The sequence below is a fragment of the Protopterus annectens genome, chromosome 4.part0 (genome assembly GCF_019279795.1).
Source record: "Protopterus annectens isolate FY-2018-M chromosome 4.part0, PAN1.0, whole genome shotgun sequence".
Lineage (NCBI taxonomy): Eukaryota > Metazoa > Chordata > Ceratodontiformes > Protopteridae > Protopterus > Protopterus annectens.
In genome coordinates this window covers 1,153,103,610-1,153,126,785 of record NC_056733.1, presented here as the reverse complement: position 1 = coordinate 1,153,126,785, position 23,176 = coordinate 1,153,103,610, and the positions used below count along the sequence as shown (strand labels likewise).

The window sequence follows — 23,176 nt, the reverse complement described above, 5'->3', positions numbered from 1 at the left end:
AGTGGTATCACAAGTATCTTTAAACCAGTCCATTGACCTCTTTGTTCTTTCTGGAGCTAGAAAGTAGGGGAGAAAATGCCCTTCACATCCTTGAAATTTACTGGAAGCTCAGGTTTTTGCCTGAGTGGTATATCAAGATTTTAACATGTTTCAGGAGGTATTTGTCTTCTTTTCTGTGACAAGGGATTCACTTGCAGTGGTTAAACAAACTATTCATGAAGGGATTATTAAATAACTGAAAAATGTAACTGCCATGATTAGAAGCTTAGCTGCTAACAGTAGTTGCTTCAGCAATGTCTTTGACGGGTCTGTGATTGTAAGATCTCGGCCTTATCAGAAAATTCCGCCTTCTGCACTCTCATCTTTGTTTCTGTTGTGTAACTTCTGCCTCAGGTGTTTAGATTTGACTCTGTGTGTGTTGGTGTGTGGGTGTGTGTGTGTGTGGGTGCACGTGTGTGTGTGGGTGCATGTGTGTGTGTGGTGCATGTGTGTGTGTGGTGCATGTGTGTGTGTGGTGTATGTGTGTGTGTGTGGTGTGTGTGTGTGTGGGTGCGCGTGTGTGTGTGTGGGTGCGCGTGTGTGTGTGGGTGCGCGTGTGTGTGTGGGTGCGCGTGTGTGTGTGGGTGCGTGTGTGTGTGTGGGTGCGTGTGTGTGTGTGTGTGTGTGCGTGTGTGTGTGTGTGTGTGTGTGTGTGGGTGCGTGTGTGTGGGTGCGTGTGTGTGGGTGCGTGTGTGTGTGTGTGGGTGCGTGTGTGTGTGTGGGTGCGTGTGTGTGTGTGAGTGCGTGTGTGCGGATGCGTGCGTGTGTACGGATGCGTGCGTGGGTGCGGATGCATGCGTGGGTGCTTGTGTGTGTGTCATTCTTTCCAACAATTGCCCATGACAAAAGGCCCTGGATATCAGATATAATCGATGCATGCATACTGGCTGTCTAGCACAGGGGGAGTATTCCCAAGTGATCCCAGATGACTAAAGTTCAACTGCCATCCCCAGCACTGAAGGAGCTAAGGAGTGAGGAGGCATTGCTCACTTGCTTCCCTAAGGGGGGGGGGTGCTCATACATAGGGGGCACACTGTAACAAATATCTGGAGACTGACGCTGAAGAATCACTGCTCGTACATAGGATAAAAAGTGTTTAATGTAGAAACTCCACAGGATACAAGTAAAAAAGTTAAGCGCTTTCAACTGTAATGTACAGTCTTCATCAGAACAACTTCCTACACAGAATTTACTAATTATATACTCTACCATTTTAACTTAATTGAATAATTATTCTTGTTACCGCCAAAAACTTTAAAAACACACTAGCCAATGTAAAAAATGTAGGCAACCACTGTTTACCCACTACTGTATATAAATATACACGTTGGTTAACTACTAATACATTAAATTGTACCATAAACTTTGCTTTATATAAACATATAAGCGCTATGCATATAGTAAATATAAAAATATATAATTTTATGATATTATATAAAATTGTATAAAATTGAATCCCATATATTTGTTCTACTGGTATAAATCATATCAAGACCAGACGTATTGGTGCATGTATGTTTAACATATATATTTAAATTAACACAAAAATGTTTAACTATTGCATTAAATAAGTTAACTGTGAAACTGTAAGTGCTTGTATGCAATCATATGGGAAATGATATCTACTAAAACAATATTCCCCAATGTCGCACTGTACATTTCTGTATCTTATACAAAATTAAGACAAAGTAGTACCATCATATCTGAAACAGTTGGAACGGAAAAAGAAAAACTAGATACCATACTGCACTATTGTTCAAAGTACCCACTACTGGTGGTATGACACTCATGTGGCTTGATGACTAAGCCATTTATAATAAGGCTAAGAATGGTTTGATGCTAATGAAGTCATTGAGTCCTGGTTTTCTGGTGGAATCTGTCAGAATCTGCCATCTACTCTCACTTGCTGCTAACTCCATTTTCCAGTTCCCTCCAAGTGGTGTGATGGAAATCTGATCAATGATGGCGAATGAAAAACTGTGCTCACTCCCTTGATCCAAAATGTGTCTGCATAAAGCATTTTTGGTATCACATTTTTGTATCCGATATAGATGTTCATTGTCTTTCCGTTTTGCCAATATAATGGGCATTACACCGTGTGCAGTTAGCTATATACACTACCCCTTTTGAACAACAATTGCCAGTCTTACATCTAATAAATGTACGATTGATGTCATCTAACCTGATGGTCTTGGCTGTGTTGATATGCTTACATTGCTTACAACTCCCACATTTGGTAGTTCCTTTGTGTACATCTACTTTACCCTTTCCATAGCTTGCCCTCTCCAACAATCGTTTGATATTGGGCGCCGTTTTATAAACACATTTAGGAAATTTGTCCCATCTTTGATCTTTATCCATTGAAACTATTATTGCCCAATGTTTCTCAAGGATTTCTTTAACCAAATGTGTATAGGGTGTGTACATGAGTACACACACTCTTCCATAGGATTCATTTTGTCCTTCTATCCTTTCATCCATTTTATAACATCCTAATAATGGTGGATATTTGTGCCCCCATTCACCTTCCACATATCTTATTACTTCATTAACCATTTTCATTGGATAAGCACGGTCCAAAAATAAATTTCTAATGAAGTTGAGTTCTACCTCCATGATGTCCTTTGCAGAAGACATCCTAGCGGCACGAATACATTGTCCTTTTACTATGTTTTTGAAGACGTGTGGAGGATGGTTGCTGCTAAAATGTATGTAATCATTCGAAAAAGTGGGCTTTCTATATAGCTTTGAAATGAAACCTTCATCATTGTGGCTGATTAATATATCCAAATATGCAGTTTCAGTGTGGCTAAAACTGTGTGTGAATTTTAGGAAACCAGTAGTGTTGTTTATGTACTCCATAAATTCCTCTACTTTTTCCACTGGACCATTCCACAAAATAAAAATATCGTCTAGGTATCTTGCGTAATAGGTGATGTTAGAAGAAAATGTACTATTGAATACATATTCTGACTCCCATTCTAGAATGACCAAATTTGCGAAAATGGGAGCACAGGCTGCTCCCATTGCCACACCCTTGGTTTGTTTGAAATATTCTCCCTGGAATGATATGTAGTTGTGGTCCAACACAAGCCCCATCATATCACACATTAAATTGATCTTATCCCATGTAAAACCTGAATGTTTCTTTAAGCTGTTTGCAAAAAATTCCAGGCCCTCATCTTTGGGAATACTGGAGAATAAATCCTGGACGTCTATGGTGAGATAAATTATATTTGGATGCCATTTATCATTAGTTGATACCATTAAGGATTTTAATGATTTGTTTGATAGTTTTGGTTATGCATTTATTAAAACAGTAATAAAACATTTGGATGAAAAACTTATTAAGTTGGCCAATGAACTGGAAAGTTTAAATACTGTTATTACAAGCCATAAAGAATATGAAATGTGGAAGGAGCTATATATGAAACAGTATGTAGTAGCTGATAATAAAATTCAGAGTATAGTGGAAAGGACGAATAGAAAGATTGCACGTGACTTGGAATTATACAAGAATAACAGGGCCTATGTCTGGCCTGCACACAGGGACCCCATGAATGATATTAGCAACTACCACCCCAGGAGAAAACCTACCAAAACTAACACCAGGGAGGAAAATTTTCAGGGGGGAAGATTTTTTCCAGCACGAAATACCAACAGGCAGTGGTAAATGACATTAATAAAATTGGTAGTGAACAGTTTTCCACATTATCTGATAGGGTTGAAAGTGTAACAAGTAATAAATTTAATTTGTTTCACCCTATAAAAGCCAAAAAAGTAAAAGTGCATAACACACATAACATATATAAGACAGACAACTGTATTTATAGTAATACCGAAAGAGGTTCTCAGGAAAATAATATAGTCAACAAATGACCCAAGATAATTGTATATGAAGGATTCAAAGTTTACAATTATACAGAGGTGGATGTCAATTCTGAGATGGTTTCACTTTTGAGTAAGGGTATGAAATATATTCCAACAACCGGGTTGCATTTAGTGGATAATATCAAGGAGGTCAAGATGTTTTGCAGAAGACTGAATTTGGCTGCACATTTTGATAACAACAGGTGCAATGAGAAGGGACCGATAGGTATAGCAGGAACTGACCTTATGAAGAAAAGTACTTTTATTCCTGACAATAACCCACACGTATTGAATTTTGAGAAACTAGTTTGCAATGATATATACTGGACATTCAAGAACGTAAGGAAAGTCAAAAATTCCTTCAGTGACAATCTTCCAGTACTAGAGAGAGAAGCATTATCCAAACTCATGTGTAATAAGGATATTAGAATTATGAAGCCCGACAAGGGTGGTGGGGCAGTGATTTTTTACACCAATGAGTATAATGAGGTCTTACACAACCTTTTTTATGATTCTGGAAACTATGAGAATATTTCTATTAACCAGATAAATATTGGGTACAAGAGAATAGATTTGGTTATAGAAGAATATTTGATTGATAACAGGATATGTAATGACACCTATTCATTCCTAAAGGTGGATCACCCTGTTTTGGCCAAGATGGTGGGAATACCAAAGATACACAAATCCTTGGAGAATCCTCCATTTCGACCAATAGTTTCTGGCTCCCGTTCTAAAACCTTCTATATTGGTAAACTTATAGATGGATGGCTGAAAAACATTTACAAATCTATCCCCCACATCATGAAAGATTCCTGGAAATTTTTGGGTGATTTAACTAATGATAAATGGCATCCAAATATAATTTATCTCACCATAGACGTCCAGGATTTATTCTCCAGTATTCCCAAAGATGAGGGCCTGGAATTTTTTGCAAACAGCTTAAGGAAACATTCAGGTTTTACATGGGATAAGATCAATTTAATATGTGATATGATGGGGCTTGTGTTGGACCACAACTACATATCATTCCAGGGAGAATATTTCAAACAAACCAAGGGTGTTGCAATGGGAGCAGCCTGTGCTCCCATTTTCGCAAATTTGGTCATGCTAGAATGGGAGTCAGAATATGTATTCAATAGTACATTTTCTTCTAACATCACCCATTACGCAAGATACCTGGACGATATTTTTATTTTGTGGAATGGTCCAGTGGAAAAAGTAGAGGAATTTATGGAGTACATAAACAACACTACTGGTTTCCTAAAATTCACACACAGTTTTAGCCACACTGAAACTGCATATTTGGATATATTAATCAGCCACAATGATGAAGGTTTCATTTCAAAGCTATATAGAAAGCCCACTTTTTCGAATGATTACATACATTTTAGCAGCAACCATCCTCCACACGTCTTCAAAAACATAGTAAAAGGACAATGTATTCGTGCCGCTAGGATGTCTTCTGCAAAGGACATTATGGAGGTAGAACTCAACTTCATTAGAAATTTATTTTTGGACCATGCTTATCCAATGAAAATGGTTAATGAAGTAATAAGATATGTGGAAGGTGAATGGGGGCACAAATATCCACCATTATTAGGATGTTATTAAATGGATGAAAGGATAGAAGGACAAAATGAATCCTATGGAAGAGTGTGTGTACTCATGTACACACCCTATACACATTTGGTTAAAGAAATCCTTGAGAAACATTGGGCAATAATAGTTTCAATGGATAAAGATCAAAGATGGGACAAATTTCCTAAATGTGTTTATAAAACGGCGCCCAATATCAAACGATTGTTGGAGAGGGCAAGCTATGGAAAGGGTAAAGTAGATGTACACAAAGGAACTACCAAATGTGGGAGTTGTAAGCAATGTAAGCATATCAACACAGCCAAGACCATCAGGTTAGATGACATCAATCGTACGTTTATTAGATGTAAGACTGGCAATTGTTGTTCAAAAGGGGTAGTGTATATAGCTAACTGCACACGGTGTAATGCCCATTATATTGGCAAAACGGAAAGACAATTAAAAAAACGTGTGTATGAACATCTATATCGGATACAAAAATGTGATACCAAAAATGCTTTATACAGACACATTTTGGATCAAGGGAGTGAGCACAGTTTTTCATTCGCCATCATTGATCAGATTTCCATCACACCACTTGGAGGGAACTGGAAAATGGAGTTAGCAGCAAGTGAGAGTAGATGGCAGATTCTGACAGATTCCACCAGAAAACCAGGACTCAATGACTTCATTAGCATCAAACCATTCTTAGCCTTATTATAAATGGCTTAGTCATCAAGCCACATGAGTGTCATACCACCAGTAGTGGGTACTTTGAACAATAGTGCAGAATGGTATCTAGTTTTTCTTTTTCCGTTCCAACTGTTTCAGATATGATGGTACTACTTTGTCTTAATTTTGTATAAGATACAGAAATGTACAGTGCGACATTGGGGAATATTGTTTTAGTAGATATCATTTCCCATATGATTGCATACAAGCACTTACAGTTTCACTTTTAACTTATTTAATGCAATAGTTAAACATTTTTGTGTTAATTTAAATATATATGTTAAACATACATGCACCAATACGTCTGGTCTTGATATGATTTATACCAGTAGAACAAATATATGGGATTCAATTTTATACAATTTTATATAATATCATAAAATTATATATTTTTATATTTACTATATGCATAGCGCTTATATGTTTATATAAAGCAAAGTTTATGGTACAATTTAATGTATTAGTAGTTAACCAACGTGTATATTTATATATAGTAGTGGGTAAACAGTGGTTGCCTACATTTTTTACATTGGCTAGTGTGTTTTTAAAGTTTTTGGCGGTAACAAGAATAATTATTCAATTAAGTTAAAATGGTAGAGTATATAATTAGTAAATTCTGTGTAGGAAGTTGTTCTGATGAATACTGTACATTACAGTTGAAAGCGCTTAACGTTTTTACTTGTATCCTGTGGAGTTTCTACATTAAACACTTTTTATCCTATGTACGAGCAGAGATTCTTCAGCGTCAGTCTCCAGATATTTGTTACGTGGTTGGTGTTTTTTTTGCATCTATAGGGGGCACACTGGGCTATGCTAACTTTCTGGTAGGGACCAGGAGGATTGACTGCTCATGCCTCAGTGGAGGAAGCAGGAATCCATGAAGGGAATGACCCTTACAGAAGTGAAAGGAAATCATCCGCTGCCATCCCATTGCATGTCAACCCCCCAGCCACCCACTCACATGCATTCTCTGTTTGTGTCATGAATGGGAAGATTAAAGAAGAAAACCTGTCATCATTCCTTGTGGCTGTCTGAATGATGGCACCTCATGACTGATGAAACCTTGCCCCGGTGATTGGGAACTAAGGGGCTGATGATCAAAAAACAGTGAAAGCAATAAGTGCAGAATATGTACAAGAAGAAGTTGAGGTCAAATTGAGGAATGCATGGCTTACATATATTCAGATGTCCTTCTGTTCCCATGTTGCAGTATTCTGCATATGGGTTTTATCCCTTCAGTCTTGCATACGTATGACCAGTATTCAAAAGCTTTCAGATGCTCTATGGTATGTCAGACATCAGGCAAGGCGGAGGAATGTGGGCCATAAAAGTGACGTTGACACTCACCAGCTCTCAGAACTTTTCAGCCGCCATTCGCATGCCAGGTGTCCTTGCTACTGCGGTCGCGATCATTTTTGAGATAAATACCCCATTGGGGAACCTTTTTTCAATCCTTCTTTATTGTAACATTGCTTGTTAATGTCATCCAGAAAGGGAAAGTGTCAGTGTGGATGCCAGATCCTTCATAGGATGCCCACAGCAAGTGTTTGTTCTTTATAGGTAGAGCTCATGACTATAAGGCCTGCCTGAGTTGCCAGGCATTAGTGACGAAAATTCTGCATAGCTGGTTGCACGTATTAAATTTGTATCTTGAGAACCAATGCCTGAAGCTTCTTATGCTTAAAATGGAAGGTTCTGCTGATGCCTCCTCAGAACCGCCTAAGAAGTATGCCAGAACTTTATGGCCTTCGACTTTTGCTGAGCCTCATCCGCCTAATTCCCAGCCTGTGGCCGACATAGGCCTGGTTTTAAGACCGGGTTCCGGATCCACTTCTGTGGAGGTCACTGGTACCTCTAAGGACACCGCACCATACACAGATGAGAGCACGTCCGCCGAGGCTATACTGGTGCCGCTAGCCGATGCTGGGGGGAACCAGCGAACCATTGGGAGTTGTCCGAGACCTTTGCTCATTTACTGCCCTCGGTTTCTAAGTAACCAGCCACCACTCCTTTAAAAGGAAGGGAGAAGAGAAATCCTATTACTCCCTCTTCTGAAAGCATGCCTAACTGGCAGGCCTTCAGTCAGAGCCTCTTTAGCACCTTTATGGCATTGAGGCCTACATCTTCATCCACCTCCACCTCTCCTCCTCTCATGAGCCCTAGGCCCATGCATACAGACCAACCTCCTAGGGATGAGGAGGTCCTTTCTGACTCCTCTGAAGAATATCTCTCCTACAGTTCATAACTTTCATCTCCTTTGGGATATGGATTCTTGAGGAAGAGTCCCTGGACCCTGATTCCCCAGTGGAAGATTTAACATTTAGTGAGAATATTAGCAGGATGAAGGAACATTTTAAATGGGATTCCTCAGAAATGTCTGAGGTACAGAAGAGGTATTATGACCTCATTGAAATGGAAACACCTAGCCCATCTGTTGTTCCTCCTAGCCTTCCTAGATGCCTTTTCTTCATCATCCACTAATCGTGACACTCAGCCTCCTGCTCCACGCAGAGCAGATAGGCTGTACAAAGTACCTGACACTGCTAAGCACCTGATAAAGTGCCCCCCAGTTGACCCAGCCACTCTCTATGTGGCCACTGACAAAGCCACCAAATTATTACCCACAGCTACTATTCTCCCTGCTGACAAGGACAGCAAGACCATGGAAAGAATGGGGAAAAAATATTTATACCTTTACTACATTGGCTTTTAGAGCCACTATCAGACCCATATGGCTATTTTACAATCTGTTCCACTGGAATTATTAATTCCACTGGAACTATCTTTCCAAAACACAGTTTATCAGGAAACAGTCCCGGGCCTACCCCCAATGCCAGACCTCGGAAACACACCAGGAAACAACCTCCTATACATGTAGAGCAGCTTCTGCAGCTAGCCAGAGGTCTTCCTTTCAGGGCAGGGGCAAGTAGTATCTGACTACCTGCCACCTCTGCCTCAACCCCCCCCCCATCGTGCCCCTGTCTGCCAACCTCTGTCATTGTCTCCCTCTATGGACCCACATCACCAAAGACAAATGGGTCCCGTCTGTCCTCATAGAGGGCTACTACATGACTTAGCTCTCTCCTCTCATATGGAAGGGCATTCCCTGTCCTCCTTCACAACAACTGCCCCTCTTACAACCAGTACTGCAGACATTACTAGACCAGGGCACTATACAGTCAGTCCCCCTCCCCCCCTGCAAAAGGAAAAGGTTTTTATTCAAGGCTCTTCTTGGTCCCCAAAAAAGACAGACCATGGAGACCCATACTGGGCTTTTCCTACCTCATTCTCTTCCTAAAGGTACCCACTTTTAAAATGCTCACCCTGCCTACCCTTTTTCACCTGATTACTCCACAGGGATTCATGGCTACTCTAGACATAAAGAATGCCTACCACCACATCCCTATCAAACCCTCCCACAGGAAATACTTAACGATTCCTGGTGGGCTTCTCTCATTGGCAGTTTACTGCCTTGCCTTTTGGTCTTTCCACTGCTCCCAGAGTCTTTACCAAATGTTTGGCTCCAGTGGTAGCCTACGCCAGGACAAATATTACAGATATTCCTCTACCTGGACAACATGCTCATCCAGGCCCACAACCAACAAATACTACAAGATCACCTCCACCTGTTGATCTCCTTATTACAGTCCCTGGGATTCCAGATAAATCTGCTAAACTCCAACCTCCAGGCAACTCAGGACATTGTCTTCCTGGGGTGCAGAATAAGAACAGACCTCATGGCTACTTTCCTGTCACCCCCAAAGGTGAGCTTCCTGTCAGACCACCTCCTCCAGGTGCTCCAGTTGACCCAGTTAACTGCAAGGCAGTACCTGAAACTATTGGGTTACATGTCAGCCACAATACCCATGCTACCTTTAGCAAGGCTCCACATGAGGAAGCTGCAGTGGTACCTTCACTCAGTCTGGAAACAGCACAACCAGCCCTTGGAGCACATTGTACCACTTCTTCCCTGCTTAAAAAAGAGGTATTTTGGTGGTGGGACCAGGTACAAAGAAACTCATGACTCCCACTACAACTACCACAACCCACCCAGGTCATGCACACAGATGCCTCGGACCTAGGCTGGGAAGCTACGCTAGGGCTAAGACAGGTGCAAGGCTTGTGGCTGGATCGCCTAAAATCAGAAAACATCAATGCCAGAGAAATGAGGGCAATCCTGCTAGCCGTACAGGCATTCCAACCATTTTTCCTACAGGGGACTCTTCTGATATACACAGACAGCACAATCCTACTGTGGTATATCAACAAGCAAGGGGGGACCAAGTCTTACCTGCTGTGCAAGCTAGCTCTCGTGGTTTGGGAGTTGGCTCCCTCACAAGGAATCTCCCTATGAGTGACCTACATCCCATCCCTCCACAACAAACCGGCAAATTTGTTGAGCAGAACCAGCACAAACAACCATGAATGGATGCTGCACAGAGAGGTCTTCTTGGATCTGGTCCACAAGTGGGGTATACCTCAAATACACCTGTTCGCCTCCTCCCTCAACAGGCAACTTCCTGGGTTGGCACCAGGACACCAGAACCACAGGCACTGGAAACAGATGCCTTCTCAATATCCTGGAAGGGAAAATATCTGTATGCATTCACCCCTTCCCTCTCATTCTGAAAATACAGCAGGACAATCCAAAAATCTTGTTGGTGACTCCCTACTGGCTCAGACAGCACTGGTTCCCCTTACTTCAGCTGTCCAAGGGCAATCACCACAAGTTACCCCCCAGAGTGGACCTCCTCACACAAAACAAGGGATCATTAATCCATCAACAGTGGCAGATGCTCCACCTAACTCTGAGACTGATAGGATTCTGATTCCATTTAGACACCTTTACAATGAGGATGTGCTCGATGTCCTGCAGGAGGCCAGGAAAACTAATACCAGGAAATCGTATCTCTCCAAGCGGAAACTATTCACTATTTGGTGTAACAAAAAACAGCTGGATCCGCTTCTTAGAGAACCTTCCCTAGTGTTTTCACATTTGTATGAGCTACTGCAGTCAGGGCTGGTGTACTCATCCATTAAAGCCCATCTGTCTGCTGTTTCTGCCTGCTTACCTCTAGACCCCCCCCCCCCCTTGCTTCATGGCTACCTTGCAAACTTTTCCTTAAAGGAGTTCTACACCTTAGGCCTCCAAGGAGACCCATTCCACCTCCATGGAACCTCAACTATGTGCTAGAGAAGCTTACGCTACCTCCCATTTCAGCCAGCTGATAAGGCCTCCTTAAAGCACTGCACCTGGAAAACCAGCCTGCTGGTGGCTCTTACCTCAGCCAGGAGAGTACTGAACTACAAGTCCTAATGGCTATACCACCCTTTCTAGTTTTCTACAAAGACAGGGTTTCCCTTAGGACAAACCTGTTCTTCATGCCCAAAGTAGTTAACGACAGGCCCCTAAATCAGGCCATTCAGCTACCTGTTTTCTTCCCTAACCCACAGGGAAGACAGTGAGAGAGTGCTGCATTCCTTGGACATGCATAGACAAATCACTTTTTACCTGCACAACACCAAGTCTTATCAGACAGACCAGCTATTTGTATCTTTTCATCCCAGAGCCCTGGGTAAGGCATTTACCAAGCAAGACTACTTGGATTTCAAAAGCCATTACCTTTTTCTACCAGTTTCATGGCAAGACCCTGCAATGGGCAGTAGAAGCTCATTCCACTAGAGCAATTCCAATATTCAGAAGCCTTCTTCAAGGGTTTGGATACCCCTTCTATTTGAGAAGCTGCTTCTTGGACATCAAGTCTACACCTTCACCAAACACAACAAGCTTGACTTCATCTCCAGGTCCAGGGCAGGTTTTTCCAGGGCTATTCTGCATGGATTCCTGGAATCTGCTTCTAGACCACCACCCCAACTTCAGTGAGCTTTGGCACTCACCCATATACAGAATACTGCAACATGGGAATAGAAGGACATAGAAAAGTTGTGTAAAGTCTTACCATAACTGTAGATGTCCTTCTCTTCCATGTTGCAGTATTCCTTCCCAACCTTCTTACCCTCTCATCTGCTACTTTTCTTACCTGTCTGGATGGCAATGATATAGCATTGCCCTTACAGGACTGGCTTCGAATGGAGCTACTCTTCTGAGGGCTGGGGCATGCCAACATCACTTTTATGGCCCACGTTCCTCCTCCTTGCCAGACATCTGATGCACCATAGAGGGACTGAAAGCTTTTGAATACTGGCCGTACGTAAGCGAGACTGAAGGGATAAATCCCATATGCAGAATACTGCAACATGGAAGAGAAGGACATCTGTGGTTATGGTAAGACATTACACAACTTTTCTTTAAATTACTGCATCATGCCTTGTCATCATAAGAGGTTACTAGGCTATTATTGGCCATAGGGCCTTTACAAGCCTAGCCATGTTATACCCTTGTATACCAAGATATGTACTCTATATTTACAATGTGATTCTAAGATCTGCACTGGTTGCGAATCTAAGGTCATAACCAGCTGCCCCTGTCCAAGAGGGACATAGGTGAAACCCCTGTTGTAAATTTACAGTTTCCCATCCAGTTGTCCAAGTTATTCTTAAATAGGGTCATTGAGGAGCTCTGTTTTACATGAATTGGGAGTTTGTTCCAGAGGAGTGAAAACCTCTGGGAGACATAGCTGTCTCTCCAGCATGTCCTGTTAATGTTGCAGGCTAGGTTAAGGTCCCTAGAGTGAGTGACTCTTGAGACTGCTCTTTAGACCAGGCACAAGTTGCCTCTAAGCAGTCTATATGATGCAGAGTACAGTGACAGGGCCTTCAATCTGTCCACTTAGGTCATGTGTTGATGGACTCAAATTTTCTTGGTGTGAAACCTCTGAGGTCTCTCCAGCTGCTGCAGGTGTCTGGTGAGGAATATACAGAAGGGGAGATTATACTCTATTATTGATCTAATGAGGGACGAGTACAGGGGAGTTGTAACCTCCATAGTTTGGGATGCTATGCCCTTACTTATGAGATGTGTAACATAGAAGGCCTTGCTTACCACTGTGGACACATGGTGATCAAAGTTAAGGTTACTATCCACCTGCGTTCCCAAATGTTTCACCACTGGGTTTGAACTTAGGGGGTATTATTAATATTGTAATTTGCAAGGACTTCTTTGCTGAAGGGGATGATGATAAATTTTTTTGCATTGTTTTTAAGTCCGTGGCTCTGGCAGTAATCTTTTATCTGTGTAAGCCCATTTTGTAGAATGTTGACATTGTTGCGGGATTCAATGAATGCACCCGGTTTGGAGTCACCAGTGAACTTAGCAAGCCACAGGCCATCTATTTTCACCTGGATTTATAAGAAATAAATTCCAAACAGTAGGGGGCCCAGCACAGAACCTTGTGGAACACCACTGGTAACAGGTTTGCTGGTAGAGGTGGAATCCCCAACTTTGATTGTATGCGTTCTGTCGGTGAGCCAGTTGGCTACCCATCTAATGAAGTATAGGTTATTCCCCAGTTGGTTGAGTTTCTCAATGATGCCTAAGTGGGAGATTGTATCAGAAACCTTGGCCAAGTCGAGGTAGGCAGTATGTACTGTTTTGCCTTCATTTAGGGCTTTGGTGACACTCTCAAAGTCATCCACCAAGTTTAACAGGCATGATCTGCCCTTATCAAATCCAAACTAGATCGAGTCAAGAGTTTGAAGGTCATCTATCTTCTTGTTGATGAGTTCCATGATGTTTCTCTCCATGGCCTTACAGATAAGGCTGTTTAGGCTTATGGGTCTGTAGTTCCCAGGGTGGTTGAGGGACCTCTTTGTGCAAGGAGTGTACGGTTGGTGTTTTCCACTCTGCTGGGACAAAGCCAGTACTTGGACTGTGGTTGAAGAGAATTGTCCAGTGGTTCCATTAACTCTTGTTTTAGACCATTTAGTAAGCAGCCTGGGATGTTATCTGGTCCTGTAGAGGTGGTGTTTTTGGCCTTAGAGAGTTCGGTTATGACCTGCTGTTTGGATATACTAAGTAGGGGACTGGTGACATGTATGCTTTGGAAGAAGGCTTACATGGTCGAGAGTGATTAAAAGCCAGAATGTATACAGCTGAGGAGAAAATCCCACCAACCCAATGCACAAGGCCCTTTTATATACCTTATGATAAAGTGAGGCTTTGTCTTTGTAAGTCTTTTTTTTTTTTTGTAGGTATATAACCCACCCACCCCCATTTAATTTAGGGTCAAGAATCAGGGATTTTAGGGGTTTACACAACCGTTAGAAAAGCATGGTTGTAGAAGCAGGCATGCATTGGAAGCTTACAATTTAAGGAAAAAAGTTACAAGAAAGAATGTAACCAAGCATATGTCTAGGTTTTTGAGGCATTGCAGAGGGTCCTGTTGAAGAACAACTGATAGATAAAGCCATATAATTGTTACTTGAAAACTAGAAAGTTAGGTTACACAATTTTGCTCATAACAGTTGTATTTTTCCAGTGTTTTTCTCCATTTTGATAGTCTTGCTTTTGTGCACTGATGCAGGAAGACAGTGTTGAAGGAGATACTGGTGACAAAGAACAAAATAAATCTGATCAGGAGGAAGATGGTAAAAGGCATGGCTTTCTGATCCTTAGCCGAGAAGACACAACAATGGTAAATTTTAAACTGGTTTTGCATAATGGAAATTTGTGTTCTATGGCTGTTCTTACTGAGGCATGTGCAAACTAATTGCTGCATATTAAAGGGACAGACTGTGGGAATAAAAGTATCTATGAGAGATCTACAGGGCAGTTTCTGCTGTCAGGTCCTTAATATTGCTAAGCGTTCACAAGCAGTTCATCCCTGGCAACATTTCCAGATGTACCTCTTAACTTGTTGGGAAACCCTTTTTAGTTTAATTTTCAGTTTTCCAGCTTATATTCATTGAGGGAAAATTCTGCATTTTGTTTATAACTGCAGTTCCAGACATTTTTTTCACTTTGTCATTCATTTTACTTTCTTTTGAAAAGCTTTGTTTAAGAAAAATGCTTGTGGCCAGGAAATTACCTGATAAACCAGAGAAGCCTTCCTCACAGCTGGGAGTCCTCCTGGTTTTGTAAGGGCTTCAAGATAACCACTTTGGTGTACCTTGAGAGACTTGGATAGGAAAGGCCAGGAAGACAGATATATAATCCTTTGGTTGCAGAAGGAATTTATGGCATTCCTTCTAAAGGGAATGCTGTTTGAAACACCTCAAAGTAAACTTATCTTTTAACTTAGCAAATGCAGGAATTTACTTTTTTTTTTTTTTTTTTTTTTTTTTTTTTTACTTGTTTGACACCAGCCGGTGCCACTATAACAACCTTTTGACATATTATAGATGTTCTTCGTGTTTCACTACTGCAGTCCTAACCATTGGGTTATCCATGCTGTGGTAGCCCTCAGTCGTTCCGAATACCAGAGTCAAGGTTTTGTGTGTCGGCTGCTGTCGCTTGCTGGGTAATGTCAGGTCATCCAAGCTGTAAAGGAGAGCAGGCGATGCCATTACCTCAGTCTTTCTTGCCGTGGAGCCCATAGCAGAAGCAATTCACAACAGTACCTGTCGGCTGTTTCCAGATTTCGAACTTCAGCTGAAAACATCTAAAGCTAAGTACCCCATTGGGGATCCTTCCTTTTTCTTGCACTAACCGATGTCCGAAAAAGTCAACAACTGTCTCGCCTGTGGAAAGCAAATACCACACCAAGACTTCCATTCTAACTGTGTCACTTGCTTAGGCCCAGTTCCCTGCTGTCGGTTCTGTGCCCTCTTTAATGCTAGAACTATTCATTGTAGAGCTCTGTTTGTAACCAGTTATTTTCATCTTCCATCTTGGATTACCGGTATGGCATCTGTCAGTCTGCAAACCACAGATCCTCCGAAAAAATGTAAAGATAAGGATAGAGACAGACCACATAAGGCCAAGCCTTCCAACGACACCACCGCTAAAAGGGTTGTCAGTTCTTTGGAATTCATTGAGGCACTTTCGCAGTCCCTGATGCCCGACTCGATTACTTCGCAGGCCTCTACTGAGACCCTTTTGGGGTCATGTATGTCACAGATGACTGCATCATCTAATGAGCCTTCAGCTGTCTCTGCTTCTGTTGGGTCTGGAGCCACTACGGAGGCACCGGCTTCTGAGGATACCGCTCGCACTTCAGAATTCACTTCAAGGCCTTAGCCCTCTCTTCCTACTAATATACCGAAGAATACTCTTCAGGCCAGACTTAGAGCTACTCCAAAGAAAGCAGCAAAAAGTCTCCATTCCACTACTCCTCCTCCTCCTCCTCAAACTAGAATGCTTAAAATGGCAGAGGATCTCATCACGTTCATCCGGGGTAATCAGGCCACTCCAGCCTAAAGGAGAAGGGAACCTTCTCCAGACATCCAATCGGATTTAGACTCAGAGGGGTCTGACTCCTCCAAAAACAAACAAAACTAGAGTCCAAACTGGCCGTAATCTTTTATTGTAGAACGTAAGCGCTTTCAGGTTAAAAACCCTTCATCAGACAAACTTCATGTAACCATGACAGTCTTTAAATATTAAAACATGTCTAAAAGCAACCATACCCGCCTTTTCTTTAAGGCTGGTTTTAAAGGTACAGAAGTGTTTAACCTAGGTGGGTTGTCAGCAGCCAGCTGTATGATCCATCTTAACTCTGCATACTCTGCATCATTGACAGTGCCCCTCCCCCCCTTTTTTTTCATCTGTGCAACAAGCAGAGCCATTAAAACAAAAGTATGATCTGGAAAGCTAGAAACATGCTGGTAACAATGCCTTATGTTTATCCTTATGTTTTATAGATGACAAATTATACAATATTCTTGTTTTTAGCTTACAGTTAGTTTTTCCAACATAAAATCTTGGACATGACTTGCAGCATGCCAAGTAAACCACATTCCCTGTATGGCAATCTACATAAAACTCAAATGTGTATTTTTTGTTTGTAACAGGATGTATAAAATAGTTTAAACCATTCACATTTGAACATGCTTTGCAATGCCTACGGGGAAAAGTCCCTGTTCTCATGTGTACAGAAGAAACACTGTTAGCCTTCTTTTTATTTTTCAAACCAGGTTCTATACGTAACATGTTTTTTATATTACTATTTCGCTTGGGGGTAAATCTAGGTTTCTCATCTAAATTATCCTTCAAGTGATTATCACTTCTTAGCATCTTCCAGTTTTGCTTAATAATATCACATATCCCATACACATTGTTGCTATAATGTAGCATTACCTTGGGTTTATCATCATACTTATTAGATGGCTTCAGCTTATCTCCCTGCTGTTCTTTATTATCAGAAAACCATGGTCTAGGCCTGGCTTCCCTGTTAGATGTTATACTGTTCTTAGTTTTTTTCTAAATTTTCCTTTGAATACCTTTTTTCTTTAAGATGTTCATTTAATACATCTATTTCTTTGTAAAACTCATTATTGTCTGTGCACAGCCGAGAAACTCTGTATCCTTGCCCTTGCATAATATTATGAAAAGTATGCCTAGGATGCATGCTATGTGCATTCAAGTAATGATTTCTCCAGCATGGTTTTCTATGCAAGGTGGTGTTTATCTTACCAGTTACATTTTTATTTAATGTGACATCTAGAAAGGCAGTGGTCTCATTGCTGTACTCTACTGAGTACCTAAGGAAATCTATAGATGTGAAGATGTTCTGTCTCGCCGTTCATTCTTACAGATGGGTTTGGAGCTAATCCTCGGCTTCGAGATGGCCTACTACAAAGCTCAAGGTCTTCAGATAGCTCTAGGCCAAATCCCTGTCTTATAATGCACTTAGAGTTACCTCAGATCTGGTTTGCCACTGCAATAGATCTGAGGTTCTCGCTAGCTCGGGCCAGTAAAAACTTTTTTTCTTGAAACTTGTATTATAATATTGATAAAAATTCTTTGATATTTATCTTTAGATACTTAGAATAGCTTATTGTGTAGTTTCCCTTCCCTTGGTGCTGCCTTTTTCTCTACTAGTAATTAGCTATTTTGGCCTCTTTTTATTTAGGCCTCGTTAAATCTTTAATAGTTATTTAAGTTGTAGTTGTGTGCTTAGACTAGTGTCACAGCTTGGTATATTTAGTCTTTAGAATTTTGAATAGTGACTTTTCTGTCACAGCTTTGTTATATTTAGTATTTAGAGTTTTGAATAGCGACTTTCTGTCACAGCTTTGATAGAGTTTAGATACATAGTTTAGAGTGTGTGTGTGCTGTTTAGTATTTTAGCCATAGTTTTAAAAGGGCTTGTTTGATATTTCTTGTTTGGATGTGTCTACACTGCGTGTTACAGTATGGCTGACCATGATAAAGACAAACACCCTAAATCAGGGTTTAAGAAATGTCCCAAATGTGGGCAAAAAATGTCTGTCACTGACAGTCATGTGAATTGTGTTTATTGTTTGGGAGCGTTGCATATCAAGGAAAGCTGCTCCATCTGTCATTCTTTCTCTTCTAGAGTTCTCCAGGAGAGAAAGAAAAAGTTAATCGACAGAGCTTTAGTTAAACCTTCCTTTCAAGAAGCTTTGAGCGTTCAGGACGGATCCAGTAAATCCTCAAAGCCTTTTAAGGCTTCTACTTTTGAGGTAAAGAAATCAAAAAAATCTTTGACATCGGTTCCACAGACCTCAGAGCCGACCATCTTGTTATTTTGGAACCGGTATCCGAAGTGCCCAAGTCTCCACTCCTGCAATCAATACCTCCTTCTATCCACTCATCTCGGTCTTCGAATAGCCTTTCCAATTTGGATGTGGATCGTGTGGTGCAGAAGCTTTTACAGGCACTGGCCTTTGCTAAATTCTTATTGGCTCCGACCTAAACGGCTTCAGAACCAAAGACCCTTTTACCATCTACTACGCGTTCTACTCTGAGCCATACCGGTCCATCTGAGCCGGAGGAGTTGGACTTGATGATCGTGGAGCCTTCGGAGCCTACACCTGCTCCAGTGTCTTCGGCTCTGTTTACTCTGACGTCCTCGGCGCCAATTGAAGAATCTAGGAGTCGACACTCTGGTCGGGTCCAGGGAGGATAGTCGGACCGACTTGTTGGTTCTGACTCTGCCTCTTGGGGCTTTGACTCGGATGAGCTCGGCTCCTACCTCTGGCTCGGTGCTGACTGTCCCATTGCCGGGGGTATCGACGGTTTCCTCGGATCCGTTGGTCCCTTCTCATCGGAGCAGAGGTGCCTTCGAAGCCATGAGGAGAGTTATGTCTCCTAAGACATCTTTGACTTCAGGATTGGCTACTTCCTCCCTAAAAGCGCCTGTCTGCTTCTGCTTCACAGATCCTTGCCAAGCTTAGAGACCCAGAGCCTTAGGAAGCCCCATTGTGTGGCCCCTGCTCTTCTGAGACCTCACCGGAAGCCCCCAATGATGAGGTTCCCAGGAAGAGAATCTGTAAGAGGAAGCATTTAGACTCCCCTCAGGAGTCCCTCACATCTGATACCGACTTGGATGAATCAGAAGGGTCCCCACTGTCCTCCTCTGAGGGTATCTCATTTGCTGAGATATTAGAAATCCTGTGGCAGAGGAGTGACTGGCAGTCCACCAGCCATACTGAAGATGAATCGGTTCTCCTGAAGACTTTCGGGTCTCAGCCCTCTACCTCTTGGGTGTCTCCGCCCTTCGATGAGCTTATGCAGCTGGTCTCACGAAGGGCGTGGGAGTCTCCGGACACCATGGAGCCTGTTCCCAGGAGGCCTAATAAATTTATTTCTGCCCCCTAGGACAAATCTTTTCTTACTAAAGGTGTGCCAATTGATGCCATGGTGGTGGCGGCAGCTACCAAAAAGTAAATTTCAGAAACTTCCTCCTCTCTCCATCCTCCTAACAGAGATTCTAGGATCATTGATAGATATGAGAAGCGCACTTACAGTTCAGCGACTTTTGCACTGCATTCGCTCAACTATCTAACCCATTTTATTAGACTGCAAAGAGATCTCTTCAGGGGACAGTAGCTGCAGGAGCTTCAGATAAAGTCGCCTCCCAGCTTGCTACCCTCAACTCCATAGTAAAGTCGTCCATGTGCCTCATTTCATATGCAGCTAATGGAGCGAGCAGGGCAGCAGGTGCAGGAATTGCTCTTAAGAGACACTCCTGGATGCGGTTGTGTTCCTTTGCGGAACCCTTTAAGTCATCCTTTGTAAATACCCCTTTTGATGGCTCATTCCTTTTCGGGCCCAAAGTTAAGGAAACTTTGACCAGGTATGAGCAGGAAGGAAAGAGACTGTCTGCTGTCGGAGTCCATTTTTCCACCCCTACCAGACCCAACCCCAAGGGTCAAAGGGGAGGAAAGATGTGGTTCCACAAAGCCTAAGGAGCCTTTCAGGGCACACGTGGTGACCCCCCCTCCAGGGGCAGGGGAGGGGACAATAATGTAAGACGCTGCCCTCGTGGCAGAGAGGGTCCGCAAAACCAGGGTGACAGAGATCAGTTCTTTGGGAAGCCCTACCAGCGGTCCTGAAAGGAGGCCCAGCTGTCCTATTCTGGAGGCAGTCGGGGGTTGCTTATCTTTGAATCCAGACGCCTGGCTCAAAATAACAAACGACAACTGGGTACAAAGTATCCTTTCCAGAGGATATTTCATTCCTTTTGCCACACCCCTTCCATTGACAAGAAAAATCCCGGATGTTCCACCAAGTTACAGGGAACGGGCAATAATAGAGGTCTGATCGGTGCTAACAAAAAGAGTCATCCAACCAGTCCCAGCAGACCAAATAGGATCCTGAACTTACTCAAGATTCTTTTTAGTCCCAAAAAAGACAGGGGACTGGAGACCTATATTGGACCTCAGCAGACTAAACAGATCTGTCAAGAAAGAGAAGTTCCGGATGGTCACACTTCAGTCGATACTTCCCTTTTTAGGGAAAGACAATTGGATGTGCTCCATAGATCTTCAGGATGCGTACTACCACATAAAAATGGCCAGAACATCCAGGGATCATCTGTGCTTCTGGCTGGGAGCCAATCATTACCAGTTTCGAGCCCTGCCTTTTGGTCTCAGTACAGCCCCCAGAGTGTTCACCAAATGCATGGCAGTGGTCACGGCTAACCCGAGACGTTTAGGATTTCAGGTGTTTCTGTACCTAGACGATTGGCTCCTCATCGCCACCACCAGGCATCAACTCATACAAGCCAGGGACACCTCTCTTTCACTCTGCAGTCAGCTGGGCATTACAGTAAACTCAGGAAAATCTGCCTTGTCACCATCGTAGCTTACATTTTTATTGGAGCAGAATTGAACATCACCACCACAACCACTCTGAGACTTCCAGCAGAAAGAGTCTTATTACTCTGTCAGCAGGTCCACAGTACAATATCCAAAAATAAGGCTCCAGCATCAGAAGTACTAAAATTGTTAGGCATGATGGCAACTGCAATATTAGCCATACCGTTGGGTCGCATGCACATACAGATTCTGCAATGGCTGTTGTTCACTTAGTGGTCTTACCAAGAGCTCCCAATGTGTCATCATCTTATAATGATCATGAACACATGCAAAAAGGATCTTCAGTGGTGGTTGACCTCTCTTCATGTCACGATAGGTTGTCCTTCTGTTCTACCCCCACCAGTGGCCACAGTGACCACGGACGCTTCCCTGATTGTGTGTGTGTGGGGGGGGGGGCATTTTCAGGGAAGAACAGCCCAAGGCACATGGAAAAATCAAGAGAAACATCTGCATATCAATATCCTAGAGATGAGAGCAGTACTTCCAGGACTCTTTCTCTGGGTACAGTTGCGATTCAGACAGACAGCATGTCAGTGGTCTGGTACTTGAACAAACAAGGAGGAGCCAGGTCCTACCCCCTTTGTGGCGAGGCCCTAAGAGTATGGCAGTGGGCTATATCCACCCAGCGCTTTCTGTTAGCAATGCACATCCCAGGGAAATCCAGTGTGATAGCAGACAAGCTGTGCAGAGCAATTTTATTGACTCATGAGTGGTCCCTCAAGAAAGAAATAGCGGGCACAATATTCCTCAGCTGAGGCCAGCCTTGCTGCGACCTTTTCGCCAACCACATGAACATGAAATGCAGAAGCTACGTTGCCCTGATTCCCCCTCCGGGAGAAGCCCCAAGGGACGCACTCGTACACGATTGGCCTCCGGGTCTCCTCTATGCATTCCCACCAATTCCGCTGATACCCAAAGTACTACAGAAAGCAAAAGCCCTGGGAAGGACCATCATTCTAATAACCTCTCATTGGCTTCATCAGGTTTGGTTCCCCTTCCTTCAACTTCATCTGTTTAAAGAGCCTTGGATTCTGGACCCATTTCCAGATCTTTTGACGCATTCTTCGGGTGCTCTTCATCCCTCTCTTCGGTCCCAGAAGCTGACAGCTTGGGTGTTCCAATTCCCATCATCATTTCTAATGAGACGAAGCAAATTCTAATATCCCCTCATAAATTCTCTACGAGTAAGCTATACCTTAGCAAATGAAAAAAATTCTCTATATGGGCCTCTCAAAACAACATTGATCCCTACTTAGCCCCTATGGCCTCTATACTACAGTTCTTGACCATGATTTTCAACAAAGGAGCTGCAGCAGCAACAGTTTGTGTTCAACTTGCTGCTATCTCTAATTTTCACTGTAGATTTGAAGGATTGAACATAATGTCACACACTCTATCCATAGCCTTTCTCAAATGGACCTTTCATCTCAGTCCACCTGTGAAATCTCTGTATACCCCATGGAATCTAAATTTGTTGCTTTCTCGCAGTATTCTCCCCCCATTCGAACCAGCTTCCTCATGTGATTTGAAATATTTGTCATGGAAGACTATCTTTTTAGTAGCTATCACTTCTGCCCGCAGAGTGTCAGACCTTCAAGCCTTGTCCGTGAGCCACCCGAGATAGATGGTGCTTGGGACGCTACCCATCTGTAAGAATGAACGGTGAGATAGAACAACTTCACATAAAGAAGTTATGTACTTAACATAACGTTCCATGTGAGTTGTTCATCTCGCCTTCATTCTTACTTCCCACCATCCTACCCCCTCCAGG

General features: G+C 42.6%; 1 protein-coding gene across 1 annotated transcript in view; it reads left to right on the top strand.

Annotated features, from left to right (window-relative positions):
- CPSF1 (cleavage and polyadenylation specific factor 1) overlaps positions 1 to 23,176 on the top strand; it is a 2,236,766-nt gene that overhangs the window by 1,207,489 nt on the left and 1,006,101 nt on the right. The window contains exon 18 of the mRNA XM_044069873.1: positions 14,703 to 14,813. Within this exon, the coding sequence (XP_043925808.1) occupies positions 14,703 to 14,813 (111 nt within the window). The remainder of the gene's footprint in view (positions 1 to 14,702; positions 14,814 to 23,176) is intronic.